Genomic DNA, 20,975 nt, shown 5'->3' on the forward strand with positions numbered 1-20,975 from the left:
TGCTGACGGAAGAGATGTGATTTAAAGCATTTTTAAACAGTGATTTATTGTAGGTTTTAGCTTCGTGTAAATGAAATGATGCATTGGAGCTGCTGTGAAGACACGATCATTGTCCTGAGATCGAACTTGTGTCTTGTTTTTAGCCGGCCACACACAAAAACCAACAGAGGGGCAAAAACAGCATTGCTCAGCCTTTGGACACACTCATAGTCACTGTGGTGTGTAATGGGGTCTATAAAAGGGCTTCAAGCATCATATGATTCACATGCAAATACTACGTCTTTGTTCCCTGCGGTTTGAGAAAATACTGCCACTTTTTTAATTCAAAACAATATATTGATGCAAGTCAATGGAGGTTTCCCCATTATAAAATCGTTTTTAAAAGAGAGGCAATTATAAGCCAGGTATTATTTACAAAACACTGCTATTTTGACTTTCTAAAGCCACAGAAATAAGTTGAAATCATTACGTAAGCGCTGTATTGTAAGACATTCCTATGAAATGACAGCTATCAAACAGAACGCCAATCCTCTGCTCTAAAGAACCTAATCTAAAATCAATGAAATAAAGCTTTTAAAAATGCTTTTATGTATTCATTACAGTCCTAATTAGACTCATATCCTGTATGGCAACACGGAGCCAAAGACCACAGGCTAATGTTCATTCTTGGATTCAGAATAGCATACTAATATCATCAAGCATAATCAGTAACAATTCAAGGCTGAAGGCAATTTTTAAAAAGAAAATATATTTATTCTCCTAAATACACATTGCAAGGACGTCATTTACTATCGGACAAGCTAAAGAATTAGGACAGGATGTAGAGATCTCAGAATATCTCAACAACCTTTATATGCGTGTATACATGAAACACCTCAACATCATTCCTATTGAGTTTATCAAACAGTTGATTGGGCTGTAGAATGATCACATTACCGTTGGAACACAAATGACTAAAACCAGTGGGAAGTGGCTTTCATAAATAAAAGCTGTTTAGGGATGTGAAATAGCATAACGGTAATCAAATGAGCAGAATGAAAATAGTCCATGTCTTCAGTGCTACTCATAAATGTTATGTATTAAATTACACAGGACACAGAAAGAGCAGGTCACTGTGATTTTCGGGGCTGGGCAGCAATGTAGAGAGCCATTAAACAGTAGAGGGTTCCACCGATCGTCAAGCCCATTGTGGTCCTATAGAGCATTTTGTCCATGACTCCACGCTTCAGGTGTACTGGTGCTCCATCAGCTTTCTGAAACAGATCATAGAGAATTATTAGGGGTGTAATCATACTTCGTAGTACGATATTTAGCAATCAAAAATGTTACGATGCACATCGTACAGAGATGGGGACATTATACGATATGATGTTTAATTCTATTTGTTGAGAGCTCAAGACGCTACCTTCTCTGCGCCAGCACACATACGTGTGCTTATCTCACATATGTGGTAGAAAAAAAGTCTCTGGGAGAGGGGGAAGCAAAAGACACAATCTGTGTCTCCACGTGGTTTACAAAGCGTCTTATTTTCCTTCACAATTGCTGGTAAAACACAGCAAACTGGAAGCGTGACTGCTGGCGAGTCATCCCGAAATTCATTACAAAGGCAAGCACTAACGTTTTTATATCCCAATGCTAATTTATCTGCTAACGTGAGCTGCTGCATAACCTCATATGCAACATAAAGAAAGCCAAAAGAAAATGGCGCTGTCCCAATTAGAGAAGTGATGAAGTGAGTCGTACTGTACATTGAGATATTGAGTGACATGTTAAAAATCAAACAAAGTATGTGATTTCCATGATTTAAGAAATGTTATACAGTTTATGTATATGTCTTTTGAAAGATATTTCTCATTCGTTACTGTTTCAAGCAAAGAGAGTGCAGCTTCAAAGAGACATGAGCCAATAGCGTTTGTGTTAGCTCTCTCAGAGCGTTCCATGGGTCGAATGTACAGAATGAATACGCCCTTCACTTAACGAACGAGTCAATTGAGTAAAAACGAGACTGAATGAACTGTTATGTGTCATTCATGGTCTAATATTCTCTGTGTTGCAACAATACATACCCAGTAAGGATTTATCCAAATAAAGTTAATGACCTGGTTTCATTTAATTCTAAGGTAAAGTAAATTATGTCAAAACAGTTAAATCTTTGTATTGAACATGTAATTACACCAATTAAATTAGTTAAACCAGATAAATTTAAGTAGACTAAATGTTATGTAGATTACGTTGACTAAATACTAGACTAAATACTGAAAGGATGGGGATGACTAAAATATGACTAAAACTAAACTGCATTTTAGTCAAAAGACTATGACAAAAACTAAATGAAAATGTTCTGTCAAAATTTACATTGATCTTAATTCTAATTTCAGTTAAGCCTTAAAATGTTAAAATTCTTTATTAAGTTGTATTTTTTAATATTTTGAAAATAAATGTTATTTGAATTTCTATTTAATTATGTTAAAAATATCAAGATGCGTATCGTATCGTATGCCAAGAATCAAGATATGTACCGAATCGTGAGCTGAGTGTATCTTTAAACCACTAAGGGTGATAAAAACAAAGTACAATTTCTGGGATTTTTTTAATGCAAATATCAAATACATTTCAATACATTTTATCTCACAATAAAGGTGAGTCTAACAAAAAAAAATTGTGTTATTGGCAGCAGCTTGACGATTAATAATGAAAAAATATCCCTATAAACAGCTCACCACTTGACCGCTGCATTTAAATCTTATTGTGTAATACCTGGAAGATCTTCTGCAGCTCAGGTACTTTGTTAGTTCCCATGTAGTGGACTGCTGGCCCTGCCTCTGAAACCACCTTGGTTGGCAAGGCAAAGATCATGGGAGGGGACTGAGAGGGGACAGCAGGCTTCAGCCCCTGTCAAAACATAAACAATGACATCAGTGCTGCAGACAAGAGACATTGTCTTTATCACGCTAGGGTTTAAAATAGTCACACATGCAGTTAATGAAACAGTTCCCAAACAATATGCAATAATAAGGGTAGACCCAAACTGTGTAAAGATGAGAAAACAGGTATCGAGCTACATGAGGGTAAATAAATAACGTCAATATTTGCACTTTGAGTAAACTATGCCTTGTGTAAGCGGAGACGAATCAGAGGTCATGGTTGAGGACTGAAGGCCAGTAATGACAAGGTAACTAAACAAAATTGAGATGTTTGGAAATGTCTTCTTAACATACGCTTTTTAATCAGGCAAGACCGTTCCTCATAACGTCAAACAACCAGGTATTCTTCATTTATACAAGAACTGACTGTAGCAGTAGATTCAAAAAAGTCAACAAAAGAGCTGATGGATAGAGAGATATAAAATGTATATAAAAAACGTTACTAAAGCTGGGCTTATTCTAAAAACAGCTTCGGCGTCAATCTTTTTCAGTTAACAATAACAAACGAAGGCCGACTACATTGCTTTTAAAATGCACCCGTGACATTGAGACAACAAGTACCTGGTCACATTTATCAGCACTTATTGAATTTAGAAATGACTGAGTTCTTGCACTAGCAGCTCTTCCTGTGAAGGTCACTGTGTCATGTCGCTTTTTTATAATAGGAACAACGCAATGACGTCCTACCTGCGGACTATACGCCGACGCCGGTGTCGCTCCCGTTAATTTCCCCGTGAAGCCGCTGACTTTATAATACATTTTAGATGAGAATACTGTAAGCTTCAGTGCAGATCAGGATCACGTCCAACCACCGGGCTTCGGAGTAAGAAGAGGACCCCGTCGGAAGTGACGTACAAGTAGTAGACTAATTCGTGCCTGAGTGAAAATATCAAACCCGCCGTTAAGTTTTGTTGCAAGTGCAGTATTCATTCCACATCAGCACATTTTTTTAAGAACAGCTTATACATTTAGACGTTAGTTTAATTATACTGCGTGGTTGCATTTACAATACGCTTAGAGCTTAAACGTTATTTTACTTCAGTGAATATGGCTAACGTTAATGTCTTTAGTTTTTTAGCCATAGTACCCAAACATAGTCCCAGTGCATTTTTATTATAAAAAAACGACCCACAACAAGTGTTTACATTATTATTTTATTTTTGTCTGTATGTATTCATGAATTGAATACATTGAATACATTGACCCGCTTTACGTTATGCAATATTCTACTTTATTCAAAATAAACTTTCTATTTAAAAAAGACATTGAAAGCTAATAACATTCTTGTAAAACAAAAGTTAAATAAACAGCAGGAATTAAAATAAATTCTACAATACATTCTGGGTTATAAAAATTCCTACAAAAGCTTAAGCCATGTGTATTAATAAACCCAAGCCATTATAGTTGCTTATTCATATGATCATAATGCACATAATGCAATGCAATAAATAAAATAAAATTATAATAAACATATAAAAATAAAACAACTGCTTTATGTTAATTTAAACAGAAAATACTTTAAATGTATTCGTATCCAAAGAGAGCAACACAGTGTCATATAAAATCTAACAGTGTCAGGATAGCGTGTCACAAAATTTGTATAGTAAAAAAATCAGATAAATATTTCCTTAGTAGGTTTACTGCCTCAATACTGAGAACTTAAGAGTGACTGGAGATAAATACATTCAAATTGAAAGACCCATTTGTTTAAGAGATATCTTAAATCATGGCCATGACCTTTAGCCATCCTGAGCTTCATTATGACTTTGATGTCGTACTATGGAAAGTAAATATGATCCCTCTTGTTTAGCGTGTTTAATGAAGTTAGAAATAAAAAGAAGCAGTGGGAATAGTCTGAGAGGCAATGACTCGCAGCCTAGACCTACAGTATTTTTCTGTGTTTCACTTTTCAATTGAATTTTCACATTAATTATTGGGTGTTGTTGTATGTGATTTGTGTGTGAGCCAGCAGAGTTTGTGATCTCAAAGCTCACTTGAGAACACCTCCCGTCATGAGCTCTTCAGCAGGTTTAATTAATGAGGAGGGAATTCATTGCACATTTTGGGCGTACACATTTTGGCCCTCTGTATTCCCCAAAATGGAACACGTCTACGTCCAGTCACACAACCCGCCAATCATGAATTCACAAAGGTCTGTGCTGAAGTCAGTGGCTGCTGATTATTATGAATAAACTGTTGTTGTGAATGATATAAAGATGATGATAAATGAGAATGTTGTTATAACAGAGATGATATACAGGGAATCGTTTTGAAACAGAACAAAAACTTATTTAGGAAAAGAAGAAAGTTTATTTGACCTGGGAGCTCGGTTAATGAGCTTGTCAAGTTACCACACCTGATTTTACTTTGGTTGTTTAACTGGTAGCTACCCTTGTGTGCAATAATAAGACCTGAATTATTTAACAGAATTTCAGATTTGAAGCCCAAAATTTGCTTTCTTTTCTATCAAATGAAAAACAACGATTTGTATTATTGTAATCGGAAAGCATTTTGTACACAATATAAAACGTCCTTACAGCTTAATCATGTATCATTGATGGTTTTTGCTGTTCTGTTGTTCTCACTAGAAAATAAATAGTAAATTATTATATAAATAGTAAAATATTTTAAACTTAGAGATTTGTTATGTCCTGAATCACACTTGGAGATATGCAGTTCAACTTCAATATAAACCAAATTGACTTATGGAAACTTATCACACTAAAGTAAAAAGACTTTAGACTTGGCCTATATAGTTTTATATCATGTAGAATGGTGACAATTGAAGTGACAAGGTGTACATAATATGTAAACAAATAAAATAAAATAAGAGGGTTGTGATGTCAATCAAATAGAAAGTTGTTGAGCATGTGAGATTTTGATGAAAGATCTTATAAAGGCAAGATGCAACATTTTGTATTGAAAATAAAATGCACCAAAGATTTAACATTCATTTGAAAAGTATAAAGGGTTTATTTGAGTTCATGTTGACTTCAAGTTTGATAAGTAAGTTAACAGTATTTACATCAGGTATCACATAACACTGTTGTTACCCTTTAATGACATTCCTGGAGACCTCTCATGATACAATCTGTCTATAAGAGCATTAAGGAACATCAGAGCCACAACAAGGTAGAGACAGCAGTGGGTCGGGGAGAAATGGGTGCCATGGGTGACTCCATGGAAGGATAAAAAGCCTTGAGGTTGCTGTATCATGAACGAGCTTCTGACCTTACAGAGAGTTTGTGTGAATCCCAGCAGATGTGTCAAGGCTTCTCTCTTTCCATTGTGAATACAGGCAGGGCAGTAAAGGACATTGACAGGTAGAGATTTCTGAGAGAACTCTACATGCTCTGCGTGGTGCCATCCACAGCACCCAACTCTCCATGACAGCACTCTGTCTCCATGACCCGTTATGTTCCAATCTACTCCATCTATGTAAGCTGCCCACACAACTCTCACTTCATCCTTGTAAATCTCTATTTTTCCCTCTTGCTTTTACTCTCCCACAATCTCTGGTGGTTTGCTGTCACTCTAAACAACAACACCCTACACAACAAATTCAACTGGAAAGAGTACTGAGGTTGCCCCCGACATTTTAAATGCTAAGAAATATTTAACCAATTTAAACTTCACTGCTTATAATAAAAAATGGCATCAAAGAGAAAGGTCCCTGTATGACATGATGATTTAATTATTTTTCTCCCGTGTGCTTGCCAACACTGTGGGCTGCCTAAGTGGCATTCCAAGCTTAATCCTTTGGCGGGATGTCACATGTTCTGGATAATACGTGTAGACTTTGAGTGAGAGGTTGTTGAGCGAATATGTGTTATCTTTTCAAGGCTTCTTTAGAAAGCTGCCCTCCAGCAGTGTGTACCTGTCAAGGACATCTGGCCTCTTTGTTACCTTCACCATGGTAGCATCCTCAAACCCCTTGAGTAACAGATACAGCACACACTGAGCTGAAACTCAGCAGCACTGTCCTGAAGATGACTGTGGCTGATGAGAATGCCTCAGGTAATGGCACCAAAAAACTATGAACTTCTCCACCAGATGGAAGATTTGACTCTGTCAGATTTTAGATTTCCAAACCTAAGAGAGGGTGTCCAAGCAGACCTCAGTCAGTTGAGAAACTCAGTGGAGATGCTTCTGGTGCAGCGAGTGGAGCGGAACTTGAGTTCTTGGTAGCACTGCACGAAGCTGTGATAGATAAAGGTGATCGGAAGCGCCAACAACACTATACCACTCACAACACACAGGCCACCAAGCACACGTCCCGGCACAGTGATGGGGTACATGTCTCCATAGCCGACAGTCGTCATGGAGATAATAACCCACCAACAGGCAGAAGGAATGCTAGCGTAGTCCTCGTTCCCTGACTCAAGATCCAGGCCGTGCTCCAGCAGTTGGGCCAACGCCCCAAATATGGCCATGGCTACGCATATAAAGACCATAAGCATGACCATCTCACGGTAGCAGCGTCTTAACGTCAACCCCAGAGTCTGGAGGCCCAGAAAATGTCGCGCTAGCTTGATGACCCAAAAGATTCGCATCATGCGCAGCACACGCAACGTCATTCCGGCCCTCTGCAGCTGAGAGTTTTCGCCCGTGAGAACCGTCATGGTGATGGAGATGTAATAGGGTGTGATGGCCAGAAAGTCTATGATGTTGAGTGGACGGCGCACAAACTCGCACTTGTCCCGTGATACGATGAAGCGCACGATGCACTCCGCCGTGAACCAGCCAATGCAGACCGCCTCAATGATTCTGGATAAATGCACAGTGACAGGGAAAGAAGAAGATTTGAGACTAACGTGAATATCTTCATCCATTTCAGAGAAAAAGATTAGCCTTATTATTTAAATTGTCCTTGTAAATGTGTTTTCCAGAACTTTGTGATAATTCAAAGCCATTTTAAAGCTTTCATCGTGCAGTTTGGTAAGATGTCGAGAGCTTTTATGTATCAGTTTTCCCACTTGCTCTCATTGAAAAGCTAACTACAATTTTTGGTGGCAAAAAAGTAAGGTTAACCAAAAGCCGACACGAGGAATGAGTGCTGAATACAGAGTAATCTTTCTATAACAGAATTGTGCTTGAGAGAAACTTTAATAATGGCATTGAATTCAAGATGAATTAATGAAACAACAATGAGCTGTTTTCAAAAATGTACCTATATAATTAGAATCCACACAGTGTGTTTTTCAATGGGAACTCTTACAGGGACTCTTCACCCAAAAATGAAATTCTGTCATCATTTACTCACTCTCAGAATGTTCAAAACCTGTATATTTTATGTTTGTTTCGCTAAACACAAAGAAAGGTATTTTTTAGAATGTCAGTAACCAAACAGATATTTATTTCCCCTGCTATGGCAAATAAATACCACCGGAGCCAATGGGGGATGAGATCTGTTTGATGAGATCTGACATTCTTACAAATATCTTCCTTTGTGTTTAGCTAAACAAATAAAATTTTATAAAGGTTTGGAACAATCTGAAGGTGAGTAAATGATGACAGAATTCCATTTTGTGTGAACTATCCTTTTAAAGCATTTTGAAATTTTCCAAACTACGTAAATCATGCAGCCAACTGGAATCCAGTGAGGCCCAGCAACACCATTGGCTGTGTGATGCCATTGTATTGATCACAGTATTGTATTCCAGTTAAAGTCCAATGATGACTGAGGAAAGCCAGCCAGGAAAATGGATGAAAACACGCTGGCAGAATGCCACTAATCATTAGTGATTTGCACAGAGCCAATGTTAACTGGATTCTGTCTCAGTACAGTGGCGAACTAAAGATATATGTCAATGTTGACTGCATTTATCTGTTTTGGCACTTTGTTTAGTGTTACTGGGTCTTAGAGGGTTGGCCAAGAAAAAAAAGATAAATCCAATTTATTTCAGTTCATAGTCCAGTCATTGAAATAAAAAATAAAGACAACACATGCTGAATAAGAACGTGTGAGCTGTGTACGTTGATAGCATTTAGAGATTTCATAATGTAACAGCCAGTAATGCTTCTTAATTTATTTTGGTGAGGGAAAGTTGGATATTGTTGTTCTTTGCATTTAAAACAAATTCACATGGTATCGTTTATCTCCAGCTGTAGTTTTGTTCATGTGTCTTACACCCCCATTTTAACACTGGAGTAAAAGCCTAGCAGCATGATTTTGTAAACCTTTCCCTCAACAATGTTTTACTGATGAATTGAACTGAAATAAAAGCATGGCAGGGGAAGGATGGTTTGAACGTTATTTTAAAGACATAATAAACATTTATATTGATGACGGTGTGTTTGTTAAAAAAAACATATTACATCATTATACACAAACACACACAATGGGAGTTTGCTCCTCAGGTACCAGTACCTTCAGAACATTCCACGTTGCAGTTATGAATATGAAACAAACAAACACAGAGGTTAAAGAGATATTAAAACGTTGTACTATTGGTATTGCGCACCATGGTGGTAACTAACAGTATAGGTGTTTATTGCAGTATGTAATTTCTTTGCTTTGAATAATTATATTTCTATTTGACCACTTCAGTGAGTGTTTTTACTGAAGTGGTCTTAATGGAAATACATTTTTCAATAAATTAAAAACTTTGCCACTGCACGGTGATTTGAGCTACAGTATAACACTTCTCAATGTCGTTTCAGAACCTTGGACAGGGACAGCATTCCCTCGTTCCCTGACTTGTGCGCCTTACAACGTTTATAACATATATTCTTCTTCTACAATCAGGGTAAATTCTGTTTACTGTACTTCGAGATTCTCAAGTAGGCTATTTGCTGAGTAGACTTACTAACTTCTTTTCATGCTGAAAGAAAAAAGACAAACATTTAGGAAATGTGACATAGTATACACATGATGAAGAGGGCTGTAGACAAGTATGGGTAGACATAATGTATTCTATATTTTGGTAAATGTGTCTTTTCTTGTGTTGAATTAAATGGTAAGGGCGTGTATGGACGGAACGGAACAGAACACTTCCTACATACGTCGTGTTTATAGTGTAAGCCGTATCGCAAATAGGAAGAGGCACCAGTCAAAAACATCAGCTTTGTAAAGCAATTTAAAATGTTATATAAGACGCACAGGGACGAGACGACACGGACTATCGTGCCCTCCGCTGCGCATGTTTTGCAATATTTTTATTTTATTTTATCGTCTCTCGAAAACGAACGGGCTGTTTTGACTGACGCGTTTTCCTTGTGTCGGAAGACGGAGGTAAACGTTTAAAACTTTTGAAAAGCGCTCCCGGAGAGCTACACGTTCCGTTCCGCTGCACCACAAAAACGTCCCCGAGAAGGTGTTCAGTATACTGTGGAAATCTCATACAGAATAACGTTAGGCAAATGAAAGCAGGTTTAGGGAAGAAAAAAAAGACATACATACCCGGATGGATTGTCTAAAGAGTCTGTGTACCTGTGCTCTTCTACTGTGTTACTATCGGCAGTTTTCCAGTCTGGAAGAGTGCTCGCGCAAAGTAACACCATAGACACGATGACAAATATGACTGATACTGATGCCAATATTTGCGCGGCGAGAGAGGAGGTGGGCTCCTCAAAAGTAATGCGCATCCGCTCCAGCCACTTTGAATCCCGCTTTGCGTCCGCCCGGGTTGACACCTCATCACTCGTCCTAAATTCATCGTGGTCTTCCTCGGTAAAGTGAGTGTACGTGTCGGACATGCGGTCGTCGAGTCTCCGCTGGCAACAGAACTCCAATTGAGAGCTTTCCAAACCCCAGTAAATCATTTCGTTATAAAAAGACAGCTCACACATATGCGGGACGAAGCGAAGTTTTCCGTACTTCACGTAGAGCATGATGAATCCGAACGCTTCTGAATGTCTGTCAAAAAAGAACTCGTTTCGTTCTCGGTCGTAGTCATCGCACACTTCCAGCACTTCGCTTTCCGAGGCGCAACTGTGGAGACGACTCACTCTCCTCAAAGGGAAATCCTTGATTACGTCCTTTGGAAAAGCGTACTTGGTGCCACCCACGTTTATGATACAAACGCTTTTACCAAACTTCATTTTTGCGAACTCCTTAAAGATAAAGTGCAGAAGGAAGTCATTTTTAATATGATGCGTTTCAGGTTCCACGCTTGGAATTCGATTGAAAGTTGACGTTTCACCTTTCTTCAAGGGCGGCTTCAAGTATCCACCGCGCGGCGTGGGAAACCGCAGGAGATAACAGCATCTCTTTTGGCATGTTCTGCTCGGATGAAACCTCTAAAACCACTGCAACGCGTCGCGCTCCGCTCGACTCGAGATGCATCGTACTAGATCACGAGGGTATATCGGTTTCCGCGACACACCGACGCTTGCACGCACTTACTTACGCGCACACACACGTGCGTACACATTCGGTATCTCATTGATATCTCCTGTCTAACCGTAGATTTGAGAAGCACAAATCTATCGCTGCTATACGACTAAACGTAATGTACTATTGTTACCCTCAGTCAAATTAAAAAACAAACTTAAACTGGTTATAGATATTTAGTGATAAGCACTATACCTCTCTAATTTAGATGTCAATAATATGCTGACTGATATCAGTATGTTTGCATATTATATTCATATAGAATAAGGCAAAATACTGGCACTCTTTGGGTTTCTGTATTGCTATGTTGGCGGTGCTCTTTGAAGAACCTCTTTAAAGATGCCTCAAACATCATATCGTGTAGCGTATGGCCCAAGATGCTGGAATAGGCTTTTTGTCACCCTGCAGGACAATGTGGTTCAAAGAATGGATGGATTGATCATACAGCGTACAACAGTATTTTAAATGCTTTATAGCATGGCCTGGGGGTTAGTCCGGTGGGCTTGTGATCAGAAGGTTGCTGGTTCAAATCTCAGTGCCAGCAGGTCATGACTGAAGGGCCCTTGAGCAAGACACCTTACCCCTGATTGCTCTGCAGTAATGTGCCACTGAATAAAACTACTTGTAAGTCGCTTTGGATAAAAGCGTCTGCCAAATGAATAAATGTAAATGTAAATATATATGTAGCCACTTATTTCAGACACTGAAACTTTGAGGATGGTGTACCCTGTATGTAAGGGCAATATAAAAGGTCATCACAGCTAGAGGGCGCCTCCTCTCTGTATTCTTTGATTTGGTCGACATTTTAAAAGGCCCCACACTTGTACAAACAAACACAGACAGTATATTATCACGTCTCAATCAGTTCATTATTTTAATCCATACATCAGATTATGAACTATGTGTTGAACACTATATTCCATTTCAATGCAATGATTAAAGACTGATAATTACAGCTACTGCACAATGAGCTTTAATTACCCATGGCAAATAGAAAGTCGTGATTATAAATCTATTTTAATTAAAAAGCGCTTTGGTGCTAGAGATCTCTGAAAAACAGGTATTCAGTAGGGTTCTTTGAACCATTGTCTTGTGTTTAATAAGGACCTCATCTAGAAATAAATATTATACAAACACAAAATCTGCTCTCAGGCACAAAACAAGGCCATACATTTCTTTATTTGTTATAGGTGTTACTAACTCATTTCCATCCACATAATAAAAGATAGTGAGCCACAAAAATATAGAGTGGATTGAAAATAATGTTTATTAATTAGATAAGCCAACCTGTAATGAAGAGAATGTTGAGGGCATAAATAACAACCAATGTTATAACGGCAAAATATGTAAGTAAATGAGAGAGAAGAAGAGAAAAAACTACAGACAAATATGCCAATAAAGTAATTTTCATCTCTATCAATCACAACTGCCTAACGTTGCAATCACAGAACAGCATTTTTTTAGGTTTTAATTTTAGGTTTACTTTGTTTTATATTTCAGATGTAAAATAAAGAAAATTAGACTTCGAATTTTGGCCAATCCAGTGATTAGATTTATCTCAGGAATGTGCACCTTTAATCTCAAAAGTGAAAGACAGTCAGTCACAGTAAACCTGATGATTTTAGCCATGTTGTAAATTCTGGTCTCTGTCCAATGTAAACTAATAAAACAGCTAAAAGACCAAAAAAATTATAATTTCAGAAAGCACTTGCCATATTTAAAAGTAACATGCAAATTAGAATGTCTCCTTTTGGTCTTATGAAGAGTAAGAGCACTTTTTCACCATCACGCCTTGCCAGTCGGTACTTAAATGGTTTCATTTTCCACCGCAGGGCTGATCACGGAATTTTTTAGAATGTAAACACAAACGCGTCACTTGAAATATGACTTGAAAAACGTTTTAATTCTCTTGGTTCCCCTCAGCTCCAACTTACAAGCTAAATTAACATTATTTCCTATTTTAATAATGTGCCATTTCCTGATTGACAATAATATGTTTCTCTCCACATAAAACAAGTGGGTCTGTCATGATTCTGCCCCTAGACCAGAAAATCAAGACAAGAGAAGGCAGAATCATGACAGGCATCTGCAAGCGGCCCTTGAAATTGTTTTCAAAAGAAGGAAGAAACAAAGAGGAAGTGCTTGCGTAAGATTTGTTCATTTGATTAGTTTTGAAAACCAGAAATACAGCATGTGCACATATATTACAGAATTATGTTCATTGATGTAGATTAAATGAAAAATACACACACACATATATATATATATATACATTGTATGACATAGCTGGCTGTGTTGACCTAAATATTACAGCTGTCATTACAAAAGAAAGTTATCATTCTCATCTGAATGCTTTTTATAAATGTTTGTTGATTTCATCTCAGGCAGTCATACTGATATTACTGAATTATCATCAAGCTTTGTTTGGTTCGAATAGCACGGCACACTAACTAGTCTTTATGGACCGCTCTCAGCATGTATTCAAACAATTTAATCATTAATATTCCAGCCTCATTCACTCTAAAATACATCAGTGCTTCTCATGATGAAAAGACTTTCTAATTATTCCGTTTTGAAATGAACATTTCCATGCATTCAAATATTTTTAATTTTGTGAAAGGGTTGCACAATGTTCTAAAGTGGGGTAACCTCCTGTTAGTCACTGGTGTGTTCACAAACTCACAGCTCCACTTCGTTTTAACAGTCACAATCCAGCTTCATTAAAATGATGGGTCCAATGCAACATGACCACATTAGAGACTGCATTTTTGGGGGATTCCTGTGGGTCAATATCACCATTAATCAGGTGACTGGAAAAAAATGGAAAACAATCTACTATTTGGTACAATTGACAAAATTCCCGGTGGTTTTGACTAGGGAAACCTCCACTGGGCATGCACACATAAATACTGCATCATTTTAGTCACGCTGACAACGGTTAATCCTTTTTTATTGTAAGGTTAGGTTTAGAGTTGGGAGAGAAATTAAGCCAAGTATCGTTTTTTCTGGGTTTCTTTTGCTTGTTATCATATATATAGGCACTCTATTATTTGTGAATGTGTATCGGAAGTTAGGGGCAGTCCACAAATGCATGCATGCGCAGTATCATATGTTTACGTTGTCACTTTGTCTAAACATTTTAGACGAGGGCAAATCATGTCACAAGAGCTATTTGTACATTTTACGGGCAGTGATACAAAGAGCAGCTCTGTAACAAAGTTACAAAATTTTCCATTGTGAGTTAAGCACAGCTTTTGACTTCCGTTATTAGCATTCAGGATCGTAACTATACAGTTTACAAATATTGTGATGTAACTAATAATAAATATCTATAATATTATATAAGCAGTGAATACCTTATGTGTTTCACAGATTTAAACAACATGAAGGTGTATGTATGTACAAATGATGACTGATTAGTATTTTTGTGTAATAAACCAATAATTTGTAAATGATTTTACTAATGTATTAAACATGGGCTATGGTTGTCATGCTGCTGGTTTAATACATTTACTAGCATAGAATAGAGACTTCAAAACAACTTATAATGTCATAGAACATGTAAGTTTATAACAACACATGTCATTAGCATATCCAAATAGATAGAAACGGACTAGTGTGAAATTTAGTTTTGAGTGCATGTTAGCTCATCCTGCATGCACTATAATTACCTCTTGATTTCATCCACAGATTTAACATTCATATTAGAGTAGGGTTAAGAGCTAGCATCCCACCACATGACTCTGAATGTTTCTCCACAGGGGCAGTACATGTGGGACTGGAGTGGTGGCGTGTGGTCAGTCAGACTGGTGCCCTGAACGCTAATTAGGCTCATAATGGAAATCCATGAGGATTCGTCATGTCTATAATTACCTTCAGCGAGTCTGGTGAGTCCACATCTCGCCATTGTATCACATTAACAAGCTACATCTCAATGTGAGCTTGTTCCAGATCTACGCAATTAAGACATTGTCAAAGCCAAATGGATCTCTTTGTCTTTGCCCTGTCTCTATATGGTAAGTGCTGAATTGAGTTAGGTGGTTCCACCTAAAATATGAGCTTGACTTGAAAACCCTTATTATAGTTTTTTGTCTCCATCTCTCTTGTCTTTCTAACAGTGTTTTGCATTTTGTTGGATGATTTATATTTGACGCTTTATTTGGGTATTTAGTCAGAGCTGTCTGCGCTGCCTGGGGGGAGAGTTTAAAAATGGATGAGTTACAATTGATGTTCCTTTAATATTATGAAACTATCATTCTGAGGAAAATCTATGTTTGGTAAAAATCATTTCTGAGTTTTGTTAACGTCGCAAAACCTGTGCATAGCCACTGCAACAATACCTCTAAAGATATTTTTCTAAATGATTTGGATTTGGTTTTTGCAACTGAAAATCAGGTTTCCACTTTTATTCTCTATGACTTCTTGTGTCATTGCAGGCACATAAGGTTCAATTATCTACGGTTTCACTTTGTTGTTTGTTTATGTTTCATCACTTTGGACCATGAGCCAGGTGATGTTTCAACTGTGTGCTGAATATGGATATTTCTTTTGGAAAACTATCAGAGAACACAGTACCTCTCCTTTTACTTGAACTCAACCGTCTTCCCTTAGGAGTGTGTTCTATCCCGTTAAGCAGAACGTAAAGAGTAGCTAAACCTGAATTGTTTATAACAGACTAATCTGAATAATTGTGGACAGATGGCTTGAAAACTGACCAAAGCAAAATTGAGGCAATCAAAAACTGCCCAGCCTGGTCTGCAAAACAGATCAATACATCTTAAAGGAATGGTCAAGGATCTTGCAAAGTTCATTCCGAACTTGTCACAGGCAATTTAAAATCAACAGATTTTAAGAACACATTGGCAATGAGCTGGACTCAACACTAGCTCCATGTTCAGACGTAAAGTGAAAAAGTCATTACAAAGCCGAAAAAGGCTGAAGGAGTAGTTTCATAAACTGTTTCATTTCTGAAAGCACTCTTTTATGACCGCGTAGTGACTTCAAGAAAACCTGAAAGATCTAAAGTGACTGTTTAAAAAAAACTTGTAAGAACCGTTTAAAAATGTCTTGCTTATTTTATCATAAGGTGCCAGATGTGAAACAGGCATTAGACTTCAGCTTAACCTTCTGTGCGTGAATGCTATGTGCCTTGTCTGTCTACATTTATGTTACTTGTTACATTAATGAGGCTTTCAAGTTCACAACTTCCACAAAAAAAACTTCTACAAGTCTATAAAACAAAATTCACCCGCTTCTGCAGAACACAAAAGAAGACATTTTAAAGAATAGTCGTAACCACACCACAGCGGTACCCATTGAATAGTTTTTTTTTCATACACCTGAAGTGATTGCGTTTTCTTTCCATTCTTCAAAATATCTTCTTTTGTGTTTTGCCGAATAAATAGATGTAATTCAGGCTTGAAATGACAAGAAGGTGACAAAATTATGTCAGAATTTAAATTTTTGGGTGACTATAACTTTCATTCAAATAGACGCTATGCAAGAAACATCTCATGAATGCACTGGAACGCATACTCAGTGATGTATCCTGCTATCATTGGGTGTTTCAGGTCCCGCAACATCTTACACCCTCGCCCAGGCGATCCAATCTGGGGTTGATCAAGCCCCGACTTGCATCCCAGTTAGAGTCCACGGATCAGCCCTCTTAATCCAAAGCCACATTGTGGCCTTCTCTGCAGCATTTGTCAAATTATGCCAAAATAGACTGAATGTTTGGATTTGTGTAGAGATGCGATTGTTATTGCAGATGTCATTTCATCAATAGTGCATTACACTGGTGAACTGTTTTCATTTAATGAGTTGTGAGGTATACGACAAACTCCACTTGTGTGTTTGGTCATGTTATGGACTATTGCTGGACAAATCTCCACAATACTTGGCATTTAGCTAAATGGGTATGTTATTTTATTGCTCCACTGAGATTACTTTTACATCACAATGTTCCTGCCACAAAGGACAGTTGTGGTCCTATCTGACATTTCAATAGCATTCTGAGGCCTTTAAGGCTTTTTTTCGTTTTTCAAGTAAATGAGCCAGAAACATGGGGATGAAAAGGTCCTTATAAAGGGATATAGACATAGCTAATTTTTTTCGGAATTATCTGACAAAATGTTTCAGATCAGTTATATGAACAAAAATATTAAGTAATTGTGCCAACATATTATTTTAAAACAACACGAAACTATAGATATAAATAACTAGATGCCGCATTAGCATCTGTTTCTATTGCTATATGTAGGTCATCCGCCATATTGGAATGGTGGAGCTGGTCCATTAACACCCAAGAGCTGCTGTGTTTGATTATTATACATATTTATTGTTGTTTAAACAAACATTATATTTAATAGAGTAACGCATGACAACAATGAAAGCATATCCCATTTTTCAGGAATTGAAATCCCTGTGGTTTTCAAAGCAATGGCTGTGTTTTTAAGTTTAGTAATCATACATTTCAAGAAAGAGCACAGATGCAATACATTACACCATAAAATTACAAATAGGAAGGTTAAAATAAATAAACAAAAGTGACAATTACAGTAAAAAGAGAAATAATTATTCAGTAAAATAACCTTTCACAAAATAAAAAAAACACAGGTCTAAACTTTTACGAGCGTTGGTGTTTTAAGAATATGAAAGATCCTGAATGTAGTGTGGAGTTTCACTTTCAAAAATAATAAATGACGGCTTTTTATGAGAGAGTTTGCATTGAAGAATTTGAAATTTGGCAAAAACAATAGAAACCATGGTAGCACCATTCCAGAGACAACCATAGACGTGAGGGTCATCAGGTGTCACAAGCACGCCAGACTCCTTTCACTCACAAGCACCATGCGCAACGTCACCAGAGTACTAATCACCAACACCTGCAAATCATCATCACCTCATCACCATCAGCATTTAAACCCCATGCAAACTCACAGTCACCGTCCGATCTCGTTTGCATTGCACAAGTCCTAAGGACTCTATCGCACAACTTACCTGATCATCGTCTCCATCGTCTCCATCGTCTCCATCGTCTCCATCGTCTCCATCGTCTCCATCGTCTCCATCGTCTCCATCGTCTCCATCGTCTCCATTGTCTTCCCCAGAAGCAAGCATCCTATCCTCCTGCATTCCAGTTTACAAGTATCTGTTAATAAACCATTCGTGTTTAGTATCCATTGATCTCTGTGTCATGTGTCCTTAACAGAAGATCGGACCGAACAGAGTACCGGCATGAGCACCCCGGATCCTTTCCAGGAGTTGGTGGACGCTCTCCGACGATCGTTAACCACCCATCCTCCCGCACCGGCACCGACGAGCACCGCACACAACACTGCCGCTTCTCCTTCGCCTCCGGTAAATGCCAGTCCCATGGCCAAACCGGCGCCCTTCTCAGGTTCGGCGGAGGATTGCAACGGATTTGTGCTTCAATGCTCGCTGGTCCTGGAGATGCAACCGCACCTATATCCTACGGAACGATCTAAGGTGGCTTTCATCATCTCTCAGCTGTCTGGTAAGGCCCTACGGTGGGCAGAACCCCTCTGGTCACAGGATAACCCGCTAACCCATTCCTTGGCAGAGTTTATCACTCACTTCAAGGAGGTGTTTGGAAAACCTACATGGGATTCGGCCATCGGAGAGCAACTCTATCATCTAAAGCAAGGTACCAAATCCATCACAGATTACGCTTTACAGTTTCGTACTCTGGCCGCTTCCAGTGGGTGGAACAAACAATCCCTGTTAACTACTTACCGTCAAGGCTTGGATCCTCGCGTGCGGTTGCATCTCGCTGCATACGAGGACACCATAGGGTTAGAGTGCTTCATTCAACTCTCCATACGTTTCGCTACTCATATGCAGTCGTGTATGGAGGAACACCAGGGCCAGCCATTGAGTTATCCAGTTCCCCGTCGACCTGTGAATGTCAGCCCTCCAGAACCAGATTGCGAACCCATGCAAGTGGACAATTCTCGACTAACTATGGCGGAACGACAGAGAAGATTGACCCAGAGTCTGTGCCTATACTGTGGAACCCCAGGGCATTATATAACCGAATGCCCCATTCGTCCTCCTCGGCCATTGGTGAGTGCAATCATTCCGTCTCTTAAACAGATGAAGCCACTCACTACCATTATTAAGCTTACTGCTGCTGGTAATTCCCTTACAGTTGTCGCTCTCCTCGACTCTGGGTCCGCCGGGAACTTCATCTCGGGCTCCCTCTGCCGTCAACTCAAGCTCAAGAAAACCGCCACCCCGTCCATTTACCAAGTCCAATCCATAACCGGAAAACCTCTCAGTCGTCGTCAGGTACGCAAATTTGTGGGACCAGTATTACTTCGAGTGGGTCTTTTGCATGAGGAGGAGCAACATCTACTGGTTCTGGAGGAATCCACCGCTGACATTGTTCTAGGGCGCCCCTGGTTGGAGTAGCATAACCCGGTCATCTCCTGGAAGACAGGCGAAATCCTGAAGTGGGGCGACAACTGTTTTCCGGGCTGCTTCGCTACACTCCCAGTACCCAACACATCACCCCCTACGAACCTACCTATCTGCTCCACATCCATCGAAAGCCCTATAGAGAAATGCTCTGTGGAGATTCCAGCCTGTTACGCCCCCTTCAGTGACGTCTTCTGCCCTTCGCGTGCTTCCAAGCTGCCTCCACATCGGCCATGGGACTGTGCCATTGATCTGCTGCCAGGTGAGCCAGTGCCCCGTGGAAGAATATACCCCTTATCACGTCCGGAGGAGAAGGCCATGGTGGATTACATCAACGAGGCACTACATCAGGGATATATCCGTCCGTCTACTTCCCCTGCTGCTTCCAGCTTCTTCTTTGTGGCCAAAAAAGACGGAGGTTTAAGACCCTGTATAGATTATCGAGCCCTCAATAATATCACCATCAAATTCCGTTATCCCCTTCCACTCGTCCCAGCTGCCCTAGAACACCTCCGTGGTGCCACTGTGTTCACAAAGCTGGACCTCCGCAGCGCGTATAATCTCATCCGGATACGTGAGGGGGACGAATGGAAGACTGCCTTCGTAACACCTACAGGCCACTATGAGTATTTAGTGATGCCATACGGATTGGCCAATGCTCCCTCCGTATTCCAGGATTTCATCCATGAGGTGCTCCGAGAGTTTCTTCACAAGACCGTATTGGTATATATTGATGATATACTAATCTACTCCCGGAACCTGGTCGACCATCGCCGTCACGTTGCGGAGGTCCTCCAACGCCTAAGAAGCTTTCACCTATTCCTCAAAGCTGAAAAGTGTTCTTTCCATCAATCTTCTGTACAATTCCTAGGTTACATCATCGACCACAGTGGCATCCGGATGGACGAGAAGAAGGTGGAAGCTATCAGGTCCTGGCCCACACCCACGACTATCAAAGAACTCCAGAGATTCCTTGGTTTCGCAAACTTTTACCGACGGTTTATCCGGAATTATAGCTCCATCGCCAGCCCACTCACTCATATGCTTCGAAGTCAGCCTAAATCTCTATCCTGGTCTCCAGAAGCCACAAGAGCCTTCGAGCTATTGAAAACCACCTTCACCACCGCCCCCCTCCTTGTTCACCCCAACCCAGAGATCCCTTTCGTGGTGGAGGTGGATGCTTCAACTACCGGAGTGGGAGCGGTGTTATCCCACTAGCAGGGGAACCCAAGTAGACTCCATCCATGCGCCTTCTTCTCCCGCAAACTCAGCCCGGC

The 20,975-nt window shown here is 39.4% G+C and overlaps 2 protein-coding genes across 2 annotated transcripts; both read right to left on the reverse strand.

Moving 5' to 3' along the window:
• Nucleotides 1-727: 727 nt before the first annotated feature.
• Nucleotides 728-3,772, reverse strand: LOC306904004 (cytochrome c oxidase subunit 7A2-like, mitochondrial). The gene is made up of 3 exons (XM_079473601.1): nt 3,612-3,772; nt 2,758-2,892; nt 728-1,253 (listed from the first exon to the last, which is right to left on the reverse strand). Exons 1-3 carry the CDS (start codon nt 3,681-3,683, stop codon nt 1,110-1,112), a joined length of 351 nt encoding a protein of 116 aa, XP_079329727.1. The 5' UTR covers nt 3,684-3,772; the 3' UTR covers nt 728-1,109.
• Nucleotides 3,773-6,153: 2,381 nt separating this feature from the next.
• Nucleotides 6,154-10,967, reverse strand: LOC306903808 (voltage-gated potassium channel regulatory subunit KCNG3-like; the record flags this gene model as incomplete). The annotated part of the gene is made up of 2 exons (XM_079473303.1): nt 6,154-7,691; nt 10,327-10,967. The coding sequence occupies 2 exons, from the start codon at nt 10,965-10,967 to the stop codon at nt 7,046-7,048; spliced, it is 1,287 nt and encodes a 428-aa protein (XP_079329429.1). The 3' UTR covers nt 6,154-7,045.
• Between the last annotated feature and the right edge of the window lie 10,008 nt (nt 10,968-20,975).

This window comes from Barbatula barbatula (genome assembly GCF_947034865.1).
Source record: "Barbatula barbatula genome assembly, chromosome: 14".
Taxonomy (NCBI): domain Eukaryota; kingdom Metazoa; phylum Chordata; class Actinopteri; order Cypriniformes; family Nemacheilidae; genus Barbatula; species Barbatula barbatula.